Below are 23740 nucleotides of genomic sequence, written 5' to 3' on the forward strand. Positions count from 1 at the left end.
ACGTATTATTCACCCACATACCTGTTTCCGTATTTCGAACCTGTACATTTGCATAACCAATCTGTACAAGGATCCGAACAGTATTTGGGAGGTTGCTCTGACATGCATACTGAAAAGATAGTTACATATTCTCAGAACCACACTAATTCTCACACAAGTAATGTTATATGAACTTTACAATTTAAGTAAAATACAAACATCTGAATACCACTTAACCGAAAACTGTATATTTAAAAGTATCAGCATAAGAAAAATGTACAAAAAACACATGTATTTTATTATAATTTTCAGCTGTATTACTCCTGTAATTCTATTGTCTAACTGACACCAAAGTATCTTTTAAACAGGAATAAGTGAGTTCAACACATCAAAACATACTGGTTACTCAACAGAAAGATACCCTCTTAATTACAACTATTGTTCCTCCGAGTTTGTCATAGAGGTACTAAACCACGTATTTTATGCTACAATGCCAGAAGAGAGAAAAATCTTTTTGGCATACACACTTCGCACTTCAACAGCAATAGTGTCTTGTATTTCACTCTGAACAGTACAGAGACTGTGTGTGTGTGGAGATGCACAGGGAACCGAAATGTGTGGTCAATAATGAACATTTAATACCTAAAGAAACATTTTAGAGAAAAAGTAAATGTCATAGATTTGGAAAGTTTCCTGAATGGCTTTGTTCATCATATTGTATTGGAATTTCACAACTGAGCTGACTAACCCTCGAAGTTAAAGGTAGCACATGTTTTAACCAATAAGAATGCTTTCACTGGGGAGTGTAAGAATTCTGAAATCTTTGGGATTCAGGTACAGAAAATGCTATGATAGAAGATGCATTCTGATGGAGAGATCCAATATTGTAGCAGCTAGGCAAACTTTTCAAAGAAATATGCACAACAGCACAAAAGAAAATCATCATCATCCTATTATTTATCTGGACGACTCTTGGCTCAATCAAAATCATGCCAGGAAACAGAGCTGTTAGAATTCCCAGGACAATGATGGTTTGAAACAGCCAATGGCAAGGGAAACAAAACTTACTGTCTGTCCAGCAGAATCATCTGAATACGGCTTTATCAAAAGTGAAAACCAATATTTACCTCAAGCAAAGAGAGCATTTATCAGGGATAAAAAGTGATGTGTATAAACATTAATTTTTGGATTTATGACATAGTTTAGAAGAGAGTAGTGTGAGTGCTGTCAATAATGCTAATTATCATTAAAAAAAGAGAAAATTGCTAATTCAAATACAAAAGAAGAAGAAATTGCATTATGGCTAGAAGAGAAAGCTATTTAAGTTTTGAGCTGCTACACAAAAATGGAGATGCTCTGGCACCACAAGCAACTTCACAATTAATATAAACATCTACTTGATTACTCAGCAATTCACAATTAATTGCCTAGCAGAGGGTTCATCAAACCATCATCAAAGATATTTCTCTACCTCTGCACTACTGAAAAGTGTGTGGAAAGAACAAGCACATAAATCTCTGTGTGTGCGCTCTGATTTCTCTTATTTTACCATGATCATCATTTCACCCTATGTATATTTTCGCAACCAGAGGAGAAAGTTGGTGACTGAAATTTCATGACAAGATCCTGCTGCAATGAAAAATGCCTTTGTTTTAACGACTGCCACCCCAATTCACGTCTCATGCCCATGGTAGTCTCTCCCCTATTTCATGATAATACAAAACAAGCTGCCTTCTTTGAAATTTTTTGATGTCCTCTATCAGTCCCATCTGACACAGATACCACACCACAAAGCAGTACTCCAGAAAATGGTGGACAAGTGAAGTGTCAGCAGTCTCTTTAGTAGGCTTGTTGCACTTTCTAAGTGTTCTGTCAATACATCGCAGTCTTTGGTTTGCTTTCCACACAACATTATCTACGTGATCATTCCAATTTAAGTACTCGTAATTGTAATCCCTGTGTATTTAGTTGAATTTACAGCCTTTAGATTTGTGTTATTTATCGTATAACCAAAATTTAGTAGATTTCTTTTAGTACTCATCTGGATGACTTGACAGTTTTTATTATGTAGCCAATTTCAATTTTTCACACCACCATACAGATATCTTGTCTAAATCATTTCATAGTTTCTTTTGATCATCAGGTGACTTTACAAGATGGTAAATGACAGCATCATCTGCAAAAAATCTAAGAGGGCTGCTCAGATTGTCTCCTATGTTGTTTATGTAGATCAGGAACAGCAGAGGGCCTACAACACACCCTTGGGAAATGCCAGATATTACTTTTGTTTTACTTAATGACTTTCCATCAATTACTATAAGCTGTGACCTTTCTTACACAAACTCACGAGTCCAGCTGCACAACTGGGGCGATACTTCATAGGTGCGCAATTTGATTAGAAGATGCTTGTGAGGAACAGTGCCAAAAGCATTCTAGAAATCAAAAAATACGAAATCAATCTGACATCCCCTATTGACAGCACTCACTACTACAAGAGAATAAAGAACTAGTCGTATTTTAGAAAAACAATATTTTCTGAATCCGTGTTGCCAATAAATTATTTTCTTCAATGTAATTCATAATGTTTGAACACAGTATATGTTCCAAAATCCTATTGCAAATCAACGTTAATGATATGGGTCAAAATTCAACAGATTACTCCTATTTCCTTTCTTGGTTATTGGCACAACTTGTGCAACTTTCTTGGCTTTAGGTATAGATCTTTTGACAACAAGGTGGTTGTATATGACAGCTACGTATGGAGCTATTGTACCAGCATATTCTGAAAGAAACCTAACTGGTATACAATCTAGCCTGGAGCCCTTACCTTCATTAAGTGATTTAAGCTGCTTTGCCACACTGAGAATATCTACTTCAAAGTTACTCACATTGGCAATTGTTCTAGATTTGAATTATGAAATATTTACTTAGTCTTCTTTGATAAGGAGTTTCACAAGTGCTTTGGTGGCAGTGTCATCAGTGATACCACTGTTATTGTACAGTGAAGGTACTGATTGCGTCTTGCCACCAGTGTACTTTACGTATGAACAGAATTTCTGGGTTTTCTGCCACATTTCAAGCCAGAGTATTGTTGTGGACACTATTAAAGCATCTCACATTGAAGTTCACGCTCAATTTCAAATTTCTGTAAAATTTCGCCAATCTTGGGAATTGTGCATTCTTTTAAATTTGGAACGCCTTTTTTTATTCTGCAACAGAGTTCTGAACCATTTTGTGTACCATAGGGGATCAGTACTATCACTAATTAACTTATTTGGTACATCTCCCTCAATTGCCACAAAAATATTTTTTTGAATTCAAACCACATCTGTCCTACACGTACATAGTCAGATTAGAGTGGAGACTGTCTTTGAGAAAAGCCGTCAAGTAAGTGTTTATCTGCTTTTTTAAATAGATGTACTTTGTGTTTCTTTTTGGTGGGTTTGAATGCTATGGTATTCATTCTTGCGACAACAGCCTTGCATGATGCTACATATTTGCTTAGGATTATTTGCTGCTAAGAGGTCAAGTATATTTTTGCAACCATTTACACATTAAGTGAACTCGTGAAAGAATGTTTCAAAGTAATTTTCTGAGAAAGCATTCTGTACAATTTTGGATGTTATAGGATAGGTATTTTTTTGCAACATATCAAGGGCAGACTGAAGTCATGACCAACTATGATTGTACAAGTGGGGTATCTATTTGAAATAAGCTTTAAAGCTCAGCACGAAATATGGGCCACAAGGTAGTGAGGCTGCCCCTTATCAGTGCCAGTATAACTGAATAATAAATGTATGGACACAAGTGAGAGGAAATGTCACATCCAGAGACTGCATATTCGGAATTAAAGATATGTGGAAACAATGATTACCAAAGTACAAAGGACAACTAAAGCAAGCAAAAAGATATGTTCAGTAAACTAGATAAAAAGTCAGTAATGTCATATATCAATGAGGAACTTGAAGTTTTGGTTCACGTTTAAAAGACTAGCTGACCATGTCTTAGATTGATTTGTACCCAGTAGAACATTTCATAATGGGAGAGAACCTCCATTGTATACAGTCACTGTAAAGTAACTTCTAAGGAAACAGAGATTACTGCATAATAGGTGTAAAATAAAGTATAGAGCTATAGATAGAGTGATACTGAATTAAAGCCCTTTGGCTATCAATAGAGCAATGCACGATGCCTTCAATGACTACCATGGCAGAATATTGTCAAGTGATCTTTCAAAGAACCCAAAGAAATTCTGATCATGTGTTTGGGCTGCTGGTGGCACTAAAGTTATTGTCCAATCCCTAGTGAATGAGACAGGAACTGAAATTTAGTGTAGCAAAGCAAAAGCTGAAATGGTTAATTCTGTTTTCAAATGCCCCTTTACAAAGGAAAACCCATGAGAATTTCCCCAATTTAATTCTCATACCACTGAAAAGATGAATGAAGTAAGTATTAGTGTCAGTGGTGTTGAGAAACAGCTGAAATTGTTAAAATTGGACAAAGCTCAAGGACCCACTGGAATCCCTGTCAGATTCTACACTGAATTTGCAGCGGAGTTAGCCTGTCTTTTAACTATAATGTATTGTAAATCCCTTAAAAAAACTCTTTGGAAAAAGACAGGGGTAATATACGTCTACAAGAAGGGCAGTAGAAATGATCCACAAAACTATCATCCAATATCCTTGACACTGATTTGTTACAGAATCTTCGAACATATTCTGAGCTCAAATATAATGAAGCATCTTGAACTGAATGACCTCCTCCCAGACAGGCAGCATGGTTTTCGAAAATATTGATCCTGTGAAACCCAGCTTGCACTTATCTCACATGTTACACTCTCAAAGCTTCGGATCAAGGCAATCAGGTAGATGCTGTATTTCTTTATTTCCAAAAATCATTTGACTCAGTACCACACCTATGCTTATTAACAAAAGTATGATCATATGGGGTATCAAGTGAAATTTGTGACTGGATTAAGGACCTTTTGGTAGGGAGGATGCAGCATGTTATTTTGGATGGAGAGTCATCGTCAAATGTAGAAGTAACTTTGGGTGTGCCCCAGGGACATGTGTTGGGACTCTTGCTGTTCATGTCATATATTCATGACCTTAAGACAATATTAATAGAAAAATCAGGCTTTCTGCAGGTGATGCAGTTATCTATAACGGAGTAATATCTGAAAGAAGCTGCATAAATATTCAGTCAGATCTTGATAAGATTTCAAAGTGGTGCAAAGACTGTCAACTGACTTTAAATGTTCAGAAATGATAAATCCTGCACTTCACAAAACAAAAGAATGTAGTATCCTATGACTATAATATCAATGAATCACTGCTGGAATTGGCCAACTCATAGCTGGGTGTAACACTTTGTAGGAACGAAATGATCACACAGGTTCAGTCGTGGGTAAAGCAGGTGGTAGACTTAAGTTTATATGTAGAATACTGGGGAAGTGTGATAAATCTACAAAGGAGATTGCTTACAAATGACTTGTGCGGCCGTTTCTAGAATATTGCTTAAGTGTTTGGGACCCATACCAAGTAGGACTAACAGGGGATATTGAACATATACAGAAAAGGGCAGCAAGAATGGTCACATATTTGTTTAATGTGTGAGAGAGAGCCACAGAGATACTGAAGAAACTGAGCTGGATAACTCTTGAAGATAGATGTAAACCATCCCGAGAAAGTCTATTAATAAAGTTAACTGGTTTTAAATGATAGGAATACACTACAACCTCCCGTGTATTGCTCACATAGGGAGATTAGAACACTTACTGCATGCACAGAGGCATTCAAACAATCATTCTTCCTGATCTCTGTACATTAATGGAACAGGAAGAAACCCTAGTAACTGGTACAATGTGATGTACCCTCTACCATGCACCTCACAGTGGCTTGCACATGTAGATGTAGATGTGGAGAATTCATATGCACATAAAAAAATTCATATGAACATTAAAAATTTGCAGGAAAATGACTTTATAAAGGTCTAAGAAATTTTCATTCACAGCATTCTTATTCATTCAAATGACTACTCTGATAATGAAGTTATGAAACAGTTGTTCTGAACAGGGCAATCAAATAACAACTTGCATTAGAAAATATGTTTCTTATCCTTTCCCTGTCCAAACTGTAAACGTTGTTGCCTTTCTCCCTTACCGTTCCTCATCTTATCTTCCCTCTCTCTTCCCAAAAATTATCAATATGAGGCAAAACTGTCACTGGGAGTACAATGCCTATGCTGGCTTGTTTGTCCATGTTACTTGGACAGAAGACCCATGATTTCTGCTTTGCACTGAGATTAAAACTAAAATGCAAAACAAAAAATTCTTATATGTTCACATAACTAAATTTAACAGATAAGCAATAATAGTGTATTTTCCAATAATATACCTTATAAATCACACAAAACTCCATTAATATGGGAAGGTGAATTGATGTTAAGGCTAGGCCCAAATTTGAAGGTTTTAATCTTGAACAACCTAAAAAGGACTGTATCATACTCAAAAGCTTAAAAGGTGCTCAACAGAATTTTCACAGGAAATGTAGAAACTACAGAGGACTTTTTCACGAAAAAAAAAAAAAAGGTTTTTAAATAGGTTTTCTGAATTAATACTAAGGAAAATCAATAATATGAATTTGCTCATTTTAGGTTAATAATTGAATTTATACACTGCACTGAAATCAAGAATGTGTATGGTAAAATGTCGTTTGTCTTTATAATATGATCATTTTTGAGTATGCTACTGCATCAGTGACACACAAATCAACTTATTTTTGTAGTTCGGAAGTAAAAAATATAGCCCACACAGACATTAACACTGTGTACGGATTCACTGTCACCACATTGTGACTTTGAGAACATGTCCAATGCAGCTGCATTGGGACAAATTCAGCCAGCCTTTACTTAAACGTCACCCGACAAAGGACATATTAAAGGAATAAGTTGGTCACACTTGAGAATATGTATTTTTGTAATTGCAAAGTTAAGTTGCATGGAATGTTGACTCACATTGAGTAGTGGATTTTAAGTGCAATTTTGTAATGCCTAAACATTTAAGAACTGGTCTTTTCAGGCAGTGGATGGGGGAAGACTCCAATTTCACAATTGACAAGCGAGTAATTTTTTGCCAAGCCTGTCATAAACAACTAAGTGAACACAGGTTATTTTTATAATTCATTATATCTAACCATCTTCTTGCTAGTCTTCTTCCCTAAGATTTCAAATCAAAATTTAAACATTAGTTTACTGACAAGCATATGCGGTTCAATTAAAGTTGACATTTTACATTAACAAGTTCTTATTTTTTAGTTACAGCCCTCTTATTGTTCAACTGTTTTGATTTTTGGTAAGCTCTGATAAAAAAAGTCACATTTCCTTCAACACAAAGATTCTGCATCTCACATTACAAGCATCACTAGGAAGCAGAACAAACAACAAATTCAACCATTAATTTCCTTTATGACAAATAGAGCAGTGGACAGCTTTAATCTAGAGTACTACAACAAACACTGATGACCACTATATCTGGCTTTCAGCTGACAAGACCACTGTCTGTTGTGGTAGATTCATAGCTAATGTCATAATGGGGAAATAAGATTAACACCACCTACTCCTATTTACTTCCCCATGAACAATGGACCTTGCCGTTGGTGGGGAGGCTTGCGTGCCTCAGCGATACAGATGGCCGTACCGTAGGTGAAACCACAACGGAGAGGTATCTGTTGAGAGGCCAGACAAACGTGTGGTTCCTGAAGAGGGGCAGCAGCCTTTTCAGTAGTTGCGGGGGCAACAGTCTGGATGATTGACTGATCTGGCCTCGTAACGGTAACCAAAACGGCCTTGCTGTGCTGGTACTGCGAATGGCTGAAAGCAAGGGGAAACTACGGCCGTAATTTTTACTGAGGGCATGCAGCTTTACTGTATGGATAAATGATGATGGCGTCCTCTTGGGTAAAATATTCCAGAGGTAAAATAGTCCACCATTCGGATCTTCGGGAGGGGACTACTCAAGAGGACGTCGTTATAAGGAAAAAGAAAACTGGCGTTCTACGGATCGGAGTGTGGAATGTCAGATCCCTTAACCGGGCAGGTAGATTAGAAAATTTAAAAAGGGAAATGGATAACTTAAAGTTAGATATAGTGGGAATTAGTGAAGTTCGGTGGCAGGAGGAACAAGACTTTTGGTCAGGTGAATACAGGGTTATAAACACACAATCAAATAGGAGTAATGTAGGAGTAGGTTTAATAATGAATAAAAAAATACAAACAGCATAGTGAACGCATTATTGTGGCCAAGATAGACACGAAGCCCACGCCTACTACAGTAGTTGGGTAGATCACATAACTAATGATGAAGTATTTAATAGAACTAGGGAGAAAAGGAGTATGTGGCACAACTTGACTAGAAGAAGGGATCGGTTGGTAGGACATGTTCTGAGGCATCAAGGGATCACAAATTTAGCATTGGAGGGCAGCGTGGAGGGTAAAAATCGTAGAGGGAGACCAAGAGATGAATAGATTGAGAAGGATATAGGTTGCAGTAAGTACTGGGAGATGAAGAAGCTTGCACAGGATAGGGTAGCATGGAGAGCTGCATCAAACCAGTCTCAGGACTGAAGACCACAACAACAACAACAACAACAACAACAACAACAACTCCTATTTAAAGAGTTAAGATTATACTAATCACAGTACTGTAGCCCACAATTTAAGGGATGTCTTACACTTCTTAAGGTCAGGAGAAAATAGGGTGAGAAATTTTTGCTGCTGCTTCCTGTTAAAAGCAGGGGCAACACTGACATAACTCTATCCCAGTATGATCCACTGTATCTGCCTTGCCCATAGTCTACACCAACTAACAGAGGAAGCCAGAAATAATTTTCCTGAGTTTAACAGTATCACTTCCTCTGTTATGAAACTATTTCTCAAAGCTACTACCAGCATTCAGTACTTTAAGAAAGTAGCTCCAAACATTCCCCTCCCACCTGACACCATACTTATGCACAGGTGAACCTGGCTCTGAGCAGCTTTATATTGTGCTGAACACCACCAAAATGACAAAGAGATAGCAGATATATTCAACTCTAGTTAGTCAGCTTTCACTGCTGAAGCCAAGACAGCCTTTAAGAATAACAAGAGTGTTGCATCCTCGGTGTATTTAAGAGCTCACTTCCAAAATCTACCTTCTGCAATTCAACAACTACAGTCCGCATCTCTACCACTGAAAGTTGATGTAGACATTGTCTCTGAGGTGCTGATCTATCTGGAGGAAATATCTGGTTCAGTGGGTACAACATGCATCACTAAATTAAGTAATGTTCTTTTGAAGGATCCTGGATATGAAGATAAGAAGTGTCCACTATTATTCAGTGGGAGAAGTTCAAAGGTGGACTGTACTGGAGACCACAAGTAATTACGACAATGAAACACACACTATTGACCTCTTGTGCCGCAGAGAGATATTTCTCAGTCTACATAAATGTACTGAGAGATAATAGAAAATTTCACTTTACAAAGCTTAAATATGTAGTTAATTGTGTATTGCAATGTCAAAATGCAAAGTAAAATTTCTTTTTGATTGTAGTGTTAGATCGCAGATTGTGGTCATACTTAGGTAAACTTGTCAGGTGTGTGCTTCTTCTGTCAGTGACACATGGAAAGTATTCTTCAGTAAAAGACTATTCATTAAAATATTATAAAAAGAAAAAGTAACTGTAACACAAGTAAAAATCTCAACTGTTTATCTATTTTTTTGAGCGCAGATATAAGGAATAGTTAACTTCTCATTTTCCCAAAGAACTAGAATAACTGTGTCAAAATTATAATGAAGATGTCTCTGTTAATTTTAGCACTCATTATATAGTTCATTTAAATCTAAAAATGTGCTACTCCAAGTAAATAATTGGCAAAAATCTATTTGACAATAACTCAAAATTCCAGACCCTTGTCATACTGTTATTTCACTTCAGTAATTTTGTAAACATTTTCTTGACATGATTTCACAATCATAAAAAAGTTGTCTGGAAGAAGTAATTTCCATTTCTGGCTATAAAACCTGTATTGCTATGTGCTATCTAATGATTTCAGTTATCGTGTGGTTTTCAACCGAGTTCCTTGTAATACATCATTTATACATGCACCAGGCATAGCTCGACACACATGGTCCTTTGGACTGGAGACTTCAGATTTCTGATGAATGAGGTATGTGGTGAGAACACAAGTGGGGGAAACATGCAGAATATGTTGATAGAGTACCTTCTATACTTGCCCTTCCAACCACCAGTTCTGCAGTACCATAGTATAATAATGTGACGTGTGTAGACTGTTGTTGTTGTTGTGGTCTTCAGTCCTGAGACTGGTTTGATGCAGCTCTCCATGCTACTCTATCATGTGCAAGCTGCTTCATCTCCCAGTACCTACTGCAACTTACATCCTTCTGAATCTGCTTAGTGTATTCATCTCTTGGTCTCCCTCTACGATTTTTACCCTCCACGCTGCCCTCCAATGCTAAATTTGTGATCCCTTGATGCCTCAGAACATGTCCTACCAACCGATCCCTTCTTCTAGTCGAGTTGTGCAACAAACTTCTCTTCTCCCCAATCCTATTCAGTAGCTCCTCATTAGTTACGTGATCTACCCACCTTATCTTCAGCATTCTTCAGTAGCACCACATTTCGAAAGCTTCTATTCTCTTCTTGTCCAAACTAGTTATTGACCATGTTTCACTTCCATACATGGCTACACTCCATACAAATACTTTCAGAAACAACTTCCTGACACTTAAATCTATACTCGATGTTAACAAATTTCTCTTCTTCAGAAGCGATTTCCTTGCCATTGCCAGTCTACATTTTATATCCTCTCTACTTCGACCATCATCAGTTATTTTACTCCCTAAATAGCAAAACTCCTTTACTACTTTAAGTGTCTCATTTCCTAATCTAATTCCCTCAGCATCACCCGATTTAATTTGACTGCATTCCATTATCCTTGTTTTGCTTTTGTTGATGTTCATCTTATATCCTCCTTTCAAGACACTGTCCATTCCGTTCAACTGCTCTTCCAAGTCCTTTGCTGTCTCTCGTAGAATTACAATGTCATCGGCAAACCTCAAAGTTTTTACTTCTTCTCCATGAATTTTAATACCTACTCCAAATTTTTCTTTTGTTTCCTTTACTGCTTGCTCAATATACAGATTGAATAACATCGGGGAGAGGCTACAACCCTGTCTCACTCCTTTCCCAACCACTGCTTCCTTTTCATGCCCCTCGACTCTTATAACTGCCATCTGGTTTCTGTACAAATTGTAAATAGCCTTCCGCTCCCTGTATTTTACCCCTGCCACCTTCAGAATTTGAAATAGAGTATTCCAGTTAACATTGTCAAAAGCTTTCTCTAAATCTACAAATGCTAGAAACGTAGGTTTGCCTTTTCTTAATCTTTCTTCTAAGATAAGTCGTAGGGTCAGTATTGCCTCACGTGTCCCAACATTTCTACGGAATCCAAACTGATCTTCCCCGAGGTCTGCTTCTACCAGTTTTTCCATTCGTCTGTAAAGAATTCGCGTTAGTATTTTGCAACTGTGACTTATTAAACTGATAGTTCGGTAATTTTCACATCTGTCAACACCTGCTTTCTTTGGGATTGGAATTATTATATTCTTGTTGAAGTCTGAGGGTATTTCGTCTGTCTCATACATCTTGCTCACCAGATGGTACAGTTTTGTCATGACTGGCTCTCCCAAGGCCATCAGTAGTTCCAATGGAATGTTGTCTACTCCGGGGGCCTTGTTTCGACTCAGGTCTTTCAGTGCTCTGTCAAACTCTTCACGCAGTATCTTATCTCCCATTTCGTCTTCATCTACATTCTCTTCCATTTCCATAATATTGTCCTCAAGTACATCGCCCTTGTATAAACCCTGTATATACTCCTTCCACCTTTCTGCCTTCCCTTCTTTGCTTAGAACTGGGTTGCCATCTGGGCTCTTGATATTCATACAAGTGGTTCTCTTCTCTCCAAAGGTCTCTTTAATTTTCCTGTAGGCAGTATCTATCTTACCCCTAGTGATATACGCCTCTACATCCTTAACATTTGACCTCTAGCCATCCCTGCTTATCCACTTTGCACTTCATGTTGATCTCATTTTTGAGACGTTTGTATTCCCTTTTGCTTGCTTCATTTACTGCATTTTTATATTTTCTCCTTTCATCAATTAAAGTCAATATATCTTCCGTTACCGAAGGACTTCTACTAGCCCTCATCTTTTTACCTACTTGATCCTCTGTTGCCTTCACTATTTCATCCCTCAAAGCTACCCATTCTTCTTCTACTGTATTTCTTTCCCCCATTCCTGTGAATTGTTCCCTTATGGTCTCCCTAAAACTCTGTGCAACCTCTGGTTTTGTCAGTTTATCCAGGTCCCTCCTTAAATTCCCACCTTTTTGCAGTTTCTTCAGTTTCAATCTACAGTTCATAACCAATAGATTGTGGTCACAGTCCACATCTGCCCTTGGAAATGTTGTACAATTTCAAACCTGGTTCCTAAATCTCTGTCTTACCATTATATAATCTATCTGATACCTTTTAGTATCTCCTGGATTCTTCCAGGTATACAACCTTCTTTTATGATTCTTGAACCAAGTGTTAGCTATGATTAAGTTATGCTCTGTGCAAAATTCTACAAGGCGGCTTCCTCTTTCATTTCTTTCCCCCAATCCATATTCACCTACTATGTTTCTTTCTCTCTCTTTTCCTACTGACGAATTCCAGTCACCCATGACTATTAAATTTTCATCTCCCTTCACTACCTGAATAATTTCTTTTATCTCGTCATACATTTCATCAATTTCTTCATCATCTGCAGAGCTAGTTGGCATATAAACTTGTACTACTGTAGTAGGCATGGGCTTTGTGTCTATCTTGGCCACAATAATGCGTTCACTATGCTGTTTGTAGTAGCTAACCTGCACTCCTATTTTTTTATTCATTATTAAACCTACTCCTGCATTACCCCTATTTGATTTTGTATTTATAACCCTGTAATCACCTGGCCAAAAGTCTTGTTCCTCCTGCCACTGAACTTCACTAATTCCCACTATATCTAACTTTAACTTATCCATTTCCCTTTTCAGATTTTCTAATCTACCTGCCCGATTAAGGGATCTGACATTCCACGTTCCGATCCGTAGAACGCCAGTTTTCTTTCTCCTGATAACGACGTCCTCTTGAGTAGTCCCCGCCCGAAGATCCGAATGGGGGACTATTTTACCTCCGGAATATTTTACCCAAGAGGACGCTATCATCATTTAATCATACAGTAAAGCTGCATGTCCTCGGGAAAAATTACGGCTGTAGTTTCCCCTTGCTTTCAGCTGTTCGCAGTACCAGCACACCAAGGCCGTTTTGGTTAATGTTACAAGGCCAGATCAGTCAATCATCCAGACTGTTGCCCCTGCAACTACTGAAAAGGCTGCTGCCCCTCTTCAGGAACCACATGTTTGTCTGGCCTCTCAACAGATACCCCTCCGTTGTGGTTGCACCTACGGTACGGCCATCTGTATCGCTGAGGCACGCAAGCCTCCCCACCAACGGCAAGGTCCATGGTTCATGGGGGGGGGGGGGGCGGCACAGCACCTGATTAACATGGCTGGATCAATCAAAAATTGCAAAAATTTAATAGTCACATCAATTAGACTCCCAAATACAACTCACTCAACAACACGGACAATAGAGTATTTATCACGCTACTCAAAACACAGTTCTCCAAGCCAACGGAGCCCCCCGGTTATGTCATCAGTCTCTTCAACACACACTACAGAATTTCCCTGCTAAACAGCTACCATGGCGGACAACACACTCAAAAAATGACTTAATTTGGTATATGTTGCAAGTGTCAGCTCCAATTGCATCCCAAATTACCTAGTTCCTTTGCTGAGTGCATTTTGTACATTCCTCTTTTGATTCACGAAGCCCTCAAATGGCCGACTGACTATAGTTGCACAAGTATTGCGAACATAAATATTTTGTTTTAAAAATATAGTGTGGTGTAGAGACTGATAATTCAAGTGGCATACATAAAAAGACATGTGCAGTACTTTTGTCTTTTTTTTTCATGAAACAGTCATGGGGGAAAAAAAACCTTGGAAGATGGTAAAAGCTCAACAAATAAAAATTCTACAAAAAAGTAAAGAAGTAAGTGAAAGCAGAAATAAAGCAAAATCCCCAAAGTACCATAATATGTTTCACTCAGAGCTGTTTTTCTGGGGGAACGCTGGGAGATCCGTACCCCTAAACTTTTTTGTCGATAAAGTAATTTTTTTTACGATGTTGAGAACTTCGAAGTGTGCCAGAAATTTATTTCAAGGACGTAAATTTTTATTTCATTTTTTCGTGCTGGTAATTGCAATACAAACGATACCAGTGCAATTTTTGGTGGGAAAATCGATGTCATTAACTGTTTCAAGCATTTCAAAGCTGCGGCGATGGTAGTACTAAACAGATATGTGTATGCTCAAATCGCATGCTTCATTTGAGGTGATGTAAACTGAAGTGTTCTGTACCACTTTCTCTTTTATGTTTCTGTGTTTCTCGGTATCGCCTGCTTCATTTGAGCTGTAAAGTCAACTGAAGAGTCAAGATACCATTTTTTTTTTTTTTATAGTTCGACATATTGATGACGTCATGGCTAAATGCAGACAGGTGGTATCCCATGCTTCAGTTATAACTGATTTTGCTGCATTATATCCCATGTCGGAGTACCCTCAAACTTTTTTTTTTAGAAAAAAAGCACTGGTTTCACTAAGGAGATTAAAAATAATTTGTGGATTACAAATACAAACAAGCCCATTCTTATTACAGCTTTCAAACATTTATTCATTTAATATAGAAACCACAATGTGGAATTCTGCAAAAAGTTGTGCTCGGCACAAGAGGACATGTCACCGGATGGCAATTGGTAATTCACCAGTTTCAACACAGGGACTGTGTATGACTCTGTAGACAAAATTACCTCCCACAGTGAAGCATGTCATTTATATTTAGGGACAGTCAATGAAAACCAGACAGATGGAAGGAAGGAAGTGAACTGTTTATTACTTCAAAAGTAACTGCCATAAGTCTTAATACATTTATCCCACTGTGAGACAAATTGGTCGAAGCCTCCACGGAAAAATGTCTGGAGTTGCATACAGAACCACACTTGCATCCAAAAATAAGCAAACCACATGGAGAGAGATCAAGATTGTAAGAGGGATGTGTAAGGGCTACCCAGCAAAATTTCTCCAGTGTACTTGAAACAACCTTGGCAACAACCATGCTGCAGAAGTTTCACTGGAAAGCTCTTACACATCCTCCATACAGTCCCAATATCTCCCCAAGTGATTTCCATATTTTGGAGTCCTGAAGAAAGACATTCGTAGCCTGGCAACTTGCTTCGGACAAAGAGGTGCATGCTTTGGTACAACCATGGTTCAGTAGGCAACAGCAAACATGAAGACATTAACTGTCTTGTCTCAGTGAGATCAACGTAGTAAGAGTTGTGGTGATTACTTTTGAAATAATATTCAGTTTACTTTCTTTTTTCCTTCTGTCTCATTGTCATCTGACTGCCCTTACACAATGGCCTACCTGAACTATATGTTTGTAATCAAGCAAGGCTCACATGAAAATTTTGCAGAACTGGAGTAAATACATACTGTGTACTCCACATAGCTTAGGTGTGACATATTTAAAAATATCTAGTGTAAAAGTCCTAAAATCTCAATTAATTACAGCTTAAAACAGTACAGTTCATATATCATGTACATTACAAAGGTACAAAACAACATTTAAAATTCACAATTACAGTTTTTCAAAATAATAATTACAGCATTGCATACCTGCTCTCCCAATACTTTTAGCATTAGAGATTCATCTCTACTGACATTAACATCAACTGAATGTTAAACTGCAATCTTCCTTCCTTAATACACATTAATACATATGCACATACAAAATTTTTTGGTGCACATGATAGTCATCAGCCAATGGAAAAAATTCACCAAAATAATTCCAATGTCTTAGAAGAATTATGTCATATAACTAGTTTGAATCTGAGATTTAATTAATGGGGAAAACACATGTCTCAAGTACGAAGAAATAATTATGACCTTAACTCGAGTGCAATATTACATTTAACTGGGGCAGGTATTTTCCTTTACGCTCTTCAGCAAACTGAATTCAATACCACTAATTCTAGTTAACAGTATACTATTGTACATCTGCCCAATTATCCACAGATCAAAGGACGGAATATGCAAATAACCTCCACTAAAACATTAGGATAGAAATGTAATCCTTACACAATATTCACATTTGTTATTGAGTATGAGTGATGGTATGCCTGACAGAATCAAATTGTTCTCTCCCATGAAATATTTGAGGGGGGTGGGGAGTAAGGAAAAAAAAGAAGGAAATTTGTCCTATTGTATAGCATTGTACTTACTACAGCACAAAGATGTAGTCAATTATTGTTGACTTACATGCAATGGAGTGTATCCAGCAGTATCCCTACAATTTATGTTAGCACCACTTTCAATGAGTTTTTTGAGAATTTCATCTTTTCCCATACGGCTCGCCAGGTGAACAGCTGTCTGTCCATCCTGATTTTTGGCTTCTAGGCTGCGATAGCCACATTTTAGAAGTTCAGATACAACTGTATAGTTCCCTAAGGAGAAGAAAATGTTACACTGTGAAATATAAAACAACAAAAACAGTGAGAATTATCCTTTGGAAAAGCAGAACCGTTACAAGAATAAAACAAGTAATAAGCTCAATGGAAGGTTGGAAAATTTTAAAATTTAACAAGCTTATAAATATTCGTCATGCTTTTTTTGCACCTGTTGACCAGACTGAATACTTCATTCTGATACTTCTGTTTCACAAATAAAAATAACATGTAGTACTGGCTTCAGAACATCATTTACATACCTTCTTTTGTGGCTCGATGAAGAAGATTCATCCTTCCATGTCGCCTTGAATCATGAGGTGGTGGATCCTTCTTACACACTTTTGTAAGCTTACACAGTAATCCATGTGAAGCTTCTTGATAATGCTCTATGAGAGTTTCAAGCCCATGGATTATGGTGTGTTCGTCTACTCAAAAACATGTATCAAATCAGCAACAAGTCTTACAAAGGTCTCATAACACAGTGAGCTAATGACATGAAACATTACTGTACTGTCAATGCAAAGATTACACTCTACTTATATATAAAATTGGGGAAATCTGTTAAATGTTTATCCATAAAATATTATCCATTACTGTCACAGTACCACTGGTTTATATCTCAGTCCTCTGAATTCACCTCTGATTTCTGTGATGGATTTCCTGCCTTCTTCCTCATAGCATTCACCTACCAGCAGTGGAATTCAAACATACTCATTACATTGAGCTTTGAGCACTTGTTCAACGGAAGAGATGTTTTTCACAGCACGAAGATGAACAAGTACTCATAGCTCTTACAGTAAGCACTTTAGAGCCCATGTTTACTAGACAACTTTTTCTTGTTTTGATCCATACTATCAACTCTCAAAATATGGAAAGCAAAGAGCTTGCAGCAGAAGCAAAGAGCTTGCAGCAGAAGAGATTTGTTTCACAGTATCGAAGTTGAAGAAGTGCTTATAGCTCCTAAGATACACATCTTAAAGCCTATGTTTTCAAGACCTCTGTGCTTCAAATGGTCATTCCTATCACATCCCTGAATACTGACCATTCCACTTGGCACACCCTATATACTGTGAAATGTAACTGTACTGTAACACTCCCTCGGGGCATGCTCGATGTTACTTTTATGGCTAAAGATTTATCTCTGCTGAGAATGACATGCTGTATTCTGTTTGCAAAAAAACTCTTCAATCCAATCACACAGTTGGTCTGATACTATGTGCACTCGTATTTTGTTCACCAGATGGCAGTGGGGAACTGTATCCAAAGCCTTCCGCAAGTCAAGGAACAAGGTATCCATCTCTGTGGCTTTCTGTGTGTTTTGGATGAACATAGAGAGCTTGGTTTCACACACTCATTGTTTACGGAACCCACGTTCTTCAGAAGTGTCATATTGTGTGAGCATCAAACGTATTCCAAAAGGATATTGAGTGATTCTCAGGCCAGATTTTCTTGACAACCATTGTGCTATGGTTTGATCTTTGACAAAGCACATTTGAGACCACTGAAGTACAGTTGCAAATGAAGCAATGTTACAAGAGTTACCTGTCACGAAAGTGAAGCCAGCTAAACTGTAGACAAGTTCATTAAAGATTGATCAGCAGGATAAAATACAGTCAGGTGCGGGGAAAGCAGTGTGGGTTTTGGTAGGTACTGATTCAATTTGTGGAACTTTGTACACGATTCAGCAACTCTAACATCGGAGAGTTGGATAATTCACATTGTTTTATGCACAAAAGCATAGTGCACACAAGTAATATAAATGGAGAATACATGGTTCCAGTTAGCATAGATAACTTTGGTAGAAGTGAAGTTAGTCTGTCAGAAGGTACAGCGATAGCCACTCTGGCAGTACTGGAAGAAGACAAAATTGAAAGATCAAGTCTGGATATAAGCTAAACGTAAACTGTCGATATAGCAGCATTAAGTGAGAAAGTAGGTCACCTGAAGGCCAGTGACCGCACAGCTGTGGAGAAAGTATTGCTACAGTTTAGCGATTTGTTTTGTACAGATGGCTTCTTACCAGCAGTTCCGGTAACTCAACACCATATACATACAGGGGATGGTATAGCGGCTTATAGGAAACCATATCACACAGTGAGGCATTTACAGTCATTAATAGAGTAGTTCACTGAACAGCAACCATCAGATGGGATCATAGAACCCATTGACAGCCCCTGTAGCATGAATTTAGTTATCATTATTATGAAAGCATTAGATAAGACAAAGAAATCCAGATTTTGCTATGATTATAGGTTTCTGAAATCTGTTACAGACACTTATCCAACCCACAACACAGAGAAACCTTGGATAATTTTGGTCAGTGTTGTTAGTTTACCACAATGGATCTTAAAATTGGTTATCATCAGTTATGAGCAGCACCTGAGGTTACACCCAAGACATCATTTACAGTACCATGTGATCATATTCAGTATCAGTGCATGCTGTTTTGTTTAAAAAATGCACTGGCTACTTTTCATCATTTATTGGATGGAGTTTTAAGGGGGTTAAAGCCTAAGACGTGTATGACATATTTAGATGACATAATAATTTTCTAAAAGGATATATCACAACATATGAGATGGTTGGAGGATTGTTTTAGTAGATTGTAGGCAGCACATTTGATGCTAAGCCAGACCAAGTGCCATTTTGTTGAAACTCAGTTTGGTTAAACTGATTAGTGAAGATGGTGTGTAGACTGATTCTCAGCTTACAGAAACAATTTAAAATTTTCCAACACCATGAACAAACAAACAAACAAATACAGCATTTATCAGGTGATGTAGCTACTACTGTAAATTCGTAAAGGAATACACAAAAATAAATGAACCGGTAAACTGCTTTAAAAAAGAGTGTAAAATTTCAGTGGACACATGATTGTCAGCTAGTGTTCAAAAAATTGAAGGAGGTACTGATTTCAGACTCAGTATTAGTTTTTCCCAATTTTGAAAAAGAGTTCATGTAATGACGCAGTCAATTGTATTTTAGGCCAGATGGTTAATGGGCAGGAGCATCCTGTAGCATATGCTTTGAAGCAATTACATGAAGCAGAGTAACTAGTCAACAACAGAAAAGGAAATGTTAGTGGTCGTACATGGTATTACATATTTTCAGTGTCATCTGTAAAGTTGTAACAGATCAGATATCACTGAAATGGATGCTTGGTCTGAAAGACCCATCTGCTCTTCTAACACATTGGGCTCTCAATCTCAGCAAATTCGATTACGAGATCATCCATAAACCAAGTAGGAAACACACAAACACACTAAGTTGCATAGTAGGCATGTTGAGTACAATGGGTAAGTGTGTGTTCGAATAGCAACAAGTATGAGCAGAGGATAAAGACTGTCAGGCTTTCAAGTCAGAGTCATGAGATGTGGACCACATGTCATGGTCCCAGAGTTTCTCAAAAAGAATTGATACAGATAAATGCACTGCAGAACAGTTTTGGTGGAAAAATATAAAGCTCGACAAGGAGCAGTATGTCCCATTTATGCAGACAGCAGATATTTCATATAAGAAAATCCCTTTGCAGAGGGTTATCAGATGTGTTGAAGCCATTTCAAATACTTGGGTTTGGTATATGTGCACCATTCAACAAAACACCTGTGGGGAATAGGTATGTGCTTATGATCATCAACCATTTTTTACGTTTCCTAGCAATGATAGCAACTCAGACCAACAGGCCAGTACTGTAGCACAGGCATTATTTAACAGCTGGTTGTTGAAGTTTGGAGTACCTGATACCTTAGTCATAGATCAGGGTATGACCTTTGTTTCCGAACTTATGAAAAGGCCATGCCATGTGTTTAAAAAATGCTGAGGTTCTATGTGAATGTTAAGACACAATGATTGGGGCACTTATATTCCAAATGTGGTTTGTGTGCACAACTTGAAGCTTCATACAGTAACCAGCATGTCATCATTTGAGGTGGTGTACAGGAGGAAGATGCCGTTTCTCTTTGGCATACTAAGTCCAGATAGCAAATCTGCAAGTTGGAACCAGATTGCAAATCAGTACAGAAGTTTGAGAATAGAATACAGAAAATACGAAAAAACTTGCAAAAAGCAAACACAAAGACTTCAGAATGACAGAAATAGCTGAAAAGGCACATGGGCAAACTTCTGCAATATCACAGAGAGCACTGAGTACTGGTCACTATCCCTTCACACCAAAGGGAAAGACAAAGAAATTCTTGACCAAATATCATAGACAGTATCAAGTCATAGAGATGATCTGACCAGTTAATGTAAAATTAAAATTTCCTGCCAAATCATCTATTGTTCATCTCAGTGGGGTAAAAAACCATTTAAAGGTATGGTAGATGTGGTACCACAATTATTATCTGCATGTGATCCAGTAAGCAAATATGCAATTGGCAGAAATAAAAGAACCTCCAGCAGTTAGACAGCACAATGCACATGGCATGCCTTATGCTTTAAGAGCATCTAGATTCTTTGCAGTGTTTTGTGTGTTGCTAAGTTATACTTGATCTTTGCCTTTAAGGGTTATATTTTACACTATGTTGTGTTCAGAAGGATTTCGTGTTGTTTTTTTATGTCATTGCCATGTGTATTTTTACTATTTTATGAGAAGGAAAGTTGCTATTCAGCACATAGCGGAGATGCTGAGTCGCACATAGGCAAAACAAAGAGACTCTCACAATTATAGCTTTCGGCTGTTAATGCCTTCGTCAAAAATAGAGACATACGCATACGCACATGCACACGCACACAGGCGCGCGCGTGCACCCGCACCCGCGCGCGCACCCGCACACGCGCGCGCGCAACCGCACACCCACCCACACGCACACCCAACCACACGCACACACACCCACACCCACACCCACACGCACACGCACAAACACCCACTCGCACATGCGCACACATACATGCAAACACAACTCAACACACACGACTGCAGTCTAGGCAACTGAAACCACACTGCGAGCAGCAGCACCAGCAGGGAGTAGCGACTGGGTGGGGGTTAAGGAGGAGGCTGGAGAAGGGAGGGGGAGGGATAGTATGGTGCGGGTGGTGGACAGAAAAGTGCTGCACGTTAGACGGAGGGCATCGGAAGAGGAGGGGAGGAAGGTAGAGGAAAAGAGAGAAAAAAAAAAAAAAAAAAAAGACTGGGTGTGGTGGTGGAATGACAACTGTTTAGTACTGGACTGGGAACAGGAAGGGACTGGATGGGTGACGACAAAGACCAACGAAGGTTTAGGGCAGGAGGGTTACGGGAACATAGGATGTACTCCAGGGAAAGTACTCACCTGCACATTTCAGAAAAGCTAGTGTTGGTGGGAAGGATCCATATGGCACAGGCTGTGAATCAGTCATTGAAATGAAGGATATTTGGTGTATTTTTCTATTAGTAATGTAAAGTTATTATCAGTTTTTTATGATATGTTTCTTGTTTTCCACTTGTCACTAATTTATCATTTCAAAAGAAGGGAGAGCATGATGGATGGTTCCTTTCCACAAGTGGTAAGCTTAGGGAGGATATCTTGGGTGACAGGGATACGTATAAGGACACAGGAGGTAATGTTGATTACAGATAATAAAAGAACTCATTTAGTTTTGTTGTTAGCGGATTTAGAGAAATGCACTTGAGGGAATATGTTTTTTGTCCAGAAAAACCGATACAGACTGATACGTGGGCACAAGGGGCAAGCATGGTCTTTGGGGAAGACAAACGAGTCAAGCCGCAAGAAGGAAATCGCACCCACACAGTCTTACTTAAAAAGAGATGTGTGGGTGCACTCGGTCATGTTTCAATTAGGTATTTGCACATTTTACTTCTAAAATGAACTTAGACATGCACCATCCACAGGCCACTGACACATCAGTTACCAGTTGAGTGGTTAGCTGGGAAAGGTCAAGGGAACAGTTAATGGAAACAAAACTACTGAATTTAAGTAGTACTAGCTTTAGGTTAAGGACTGCATTGCAATAAAATTTTAGAAATCTCACTTTAAGAGTCATCTCATGTTAATAGTAGGTAAGGGAAAACCCATGTGGGACAGCTCATCATTAAAGCTGGGTGTTGCCCACAGCACAGTATAGACTTTTACAGTTAAGAGCAATTGTAATTAAAAGACTCATCTTGGAGGATCCAGAACGAATAATTCAAATGAGGAGAGGTGTGATGCACTCCAAAACAGTTCGGCACCCGAATTGTAAATTTTTTAAAAAGTTTTATTCCAGTCATTGCAGGCAATAGAGGCAAGCTTGGACGATATGCTAATCAAGAAGGCCACTGGCCAGCACTGTTGACAGTACATCAAACACTCTGACCAGATGGGTTTTGTGACACCGACCATGGGCAACTCAGGTAGAACAGCTAACACCGCAACAAAGTGTGACCAAGTGTGAAGTAACACCTCCTAACTCGGAGCACTTGCATACATTTGAAAACACACACAATGCAAATACTACCAACCCCAGCAATCTGTGCTCAGTGTGGAGCCGTAGAGTGAGCCAGGAAAAGCTGACGAGATGAGTAATGTGGAACAAATCCACCCCCACCCTTCCCCAGTAGGATTACATCAGAAGTACAGCAATAAGTGCACAAATGATTGAGGCTAGAGGTTCAGGATATTCAGTTATGCCACTACTCTGTCTGCAGCTGGAACCAGAGAGAATGATAACCTGTTGATTTTCAGAAAAAACGTGACTAACACTCGGGCGATGAAGATCTGCTAGCTGATTGCATGCTAACCACCTTGTCAAGTTCTGCCCCACGGCATGCCACACCTGTGGTGTTGCAGCTGTTGGACTTGGAGAAACTTCATGATGCAAGTAACTGAAGCGTGGCCAGCCTCCGTCCTCTGAGAGACTTTGGTCGATGGAGTGAAAGCTGTCCACAATCTACCTGGAGGAGGCGCACCCTCACGGCCTGCTAGCCATCTAGACGTCACTGATTATTGTCCTGGTTAACAGGGGCCTTGCTGCTCAGCATCAAACTTCTAGTGTTGGCTATCACACCCAAATGCACAACATGGGGACCACAAGTAAGCACAGAACTGCATAGCCAGCCAAACTCCGGAGGCT

The 23740-nt window shown here is 38.6% G+C and overlaps 1 protein-coding gene across 5 annotated transcripts in view; it reads right to left on the reverse strand.

The window, feature by feature from the left end:
* LOC124602854 (tyrosine-protein kinase Shark) overlaps positions 1–23740 on the reverse strand; it is a 151003-nt gene that overhangs the window by 83520 nt on the left and 43743 nt on the right. For all 5 annotated transcript variants that reach the window (XM_047136351.1, XM_047136353.1, XM_047136350.1 and 2 more), the window contains exons 4-6: positions 16951–17115; positions 16503–16687; positions 22–109 (exon numbers count right to left, since the gene is read on the reverse strand). In XM_047136351.1, coding sequence (XP_046992307.1) covers positions 22–109; positions 16503–16687; positions 16951–17115 — 438 coding nt within the window. The remainder of the gene's footprint in view (positions 1–21; positions 110–16502; positions 16688–16950; positions 17116–23740) is intronic.

Source organism: Schistocerca americana, chromosome 1, assembly GCF_021461395.2.
Source record: "Schistocerca americana isolate TAMUIC-IGC-003095 chromosome 1, iqSchAmer2.1, whole genome shotgun sequence".
Lineage (NCBI taxonomy): Eukaryota > Metazoa > Arthropoda > Insecta > Orthoptera > Acrididae > Schistocerca > Schistocerca americana.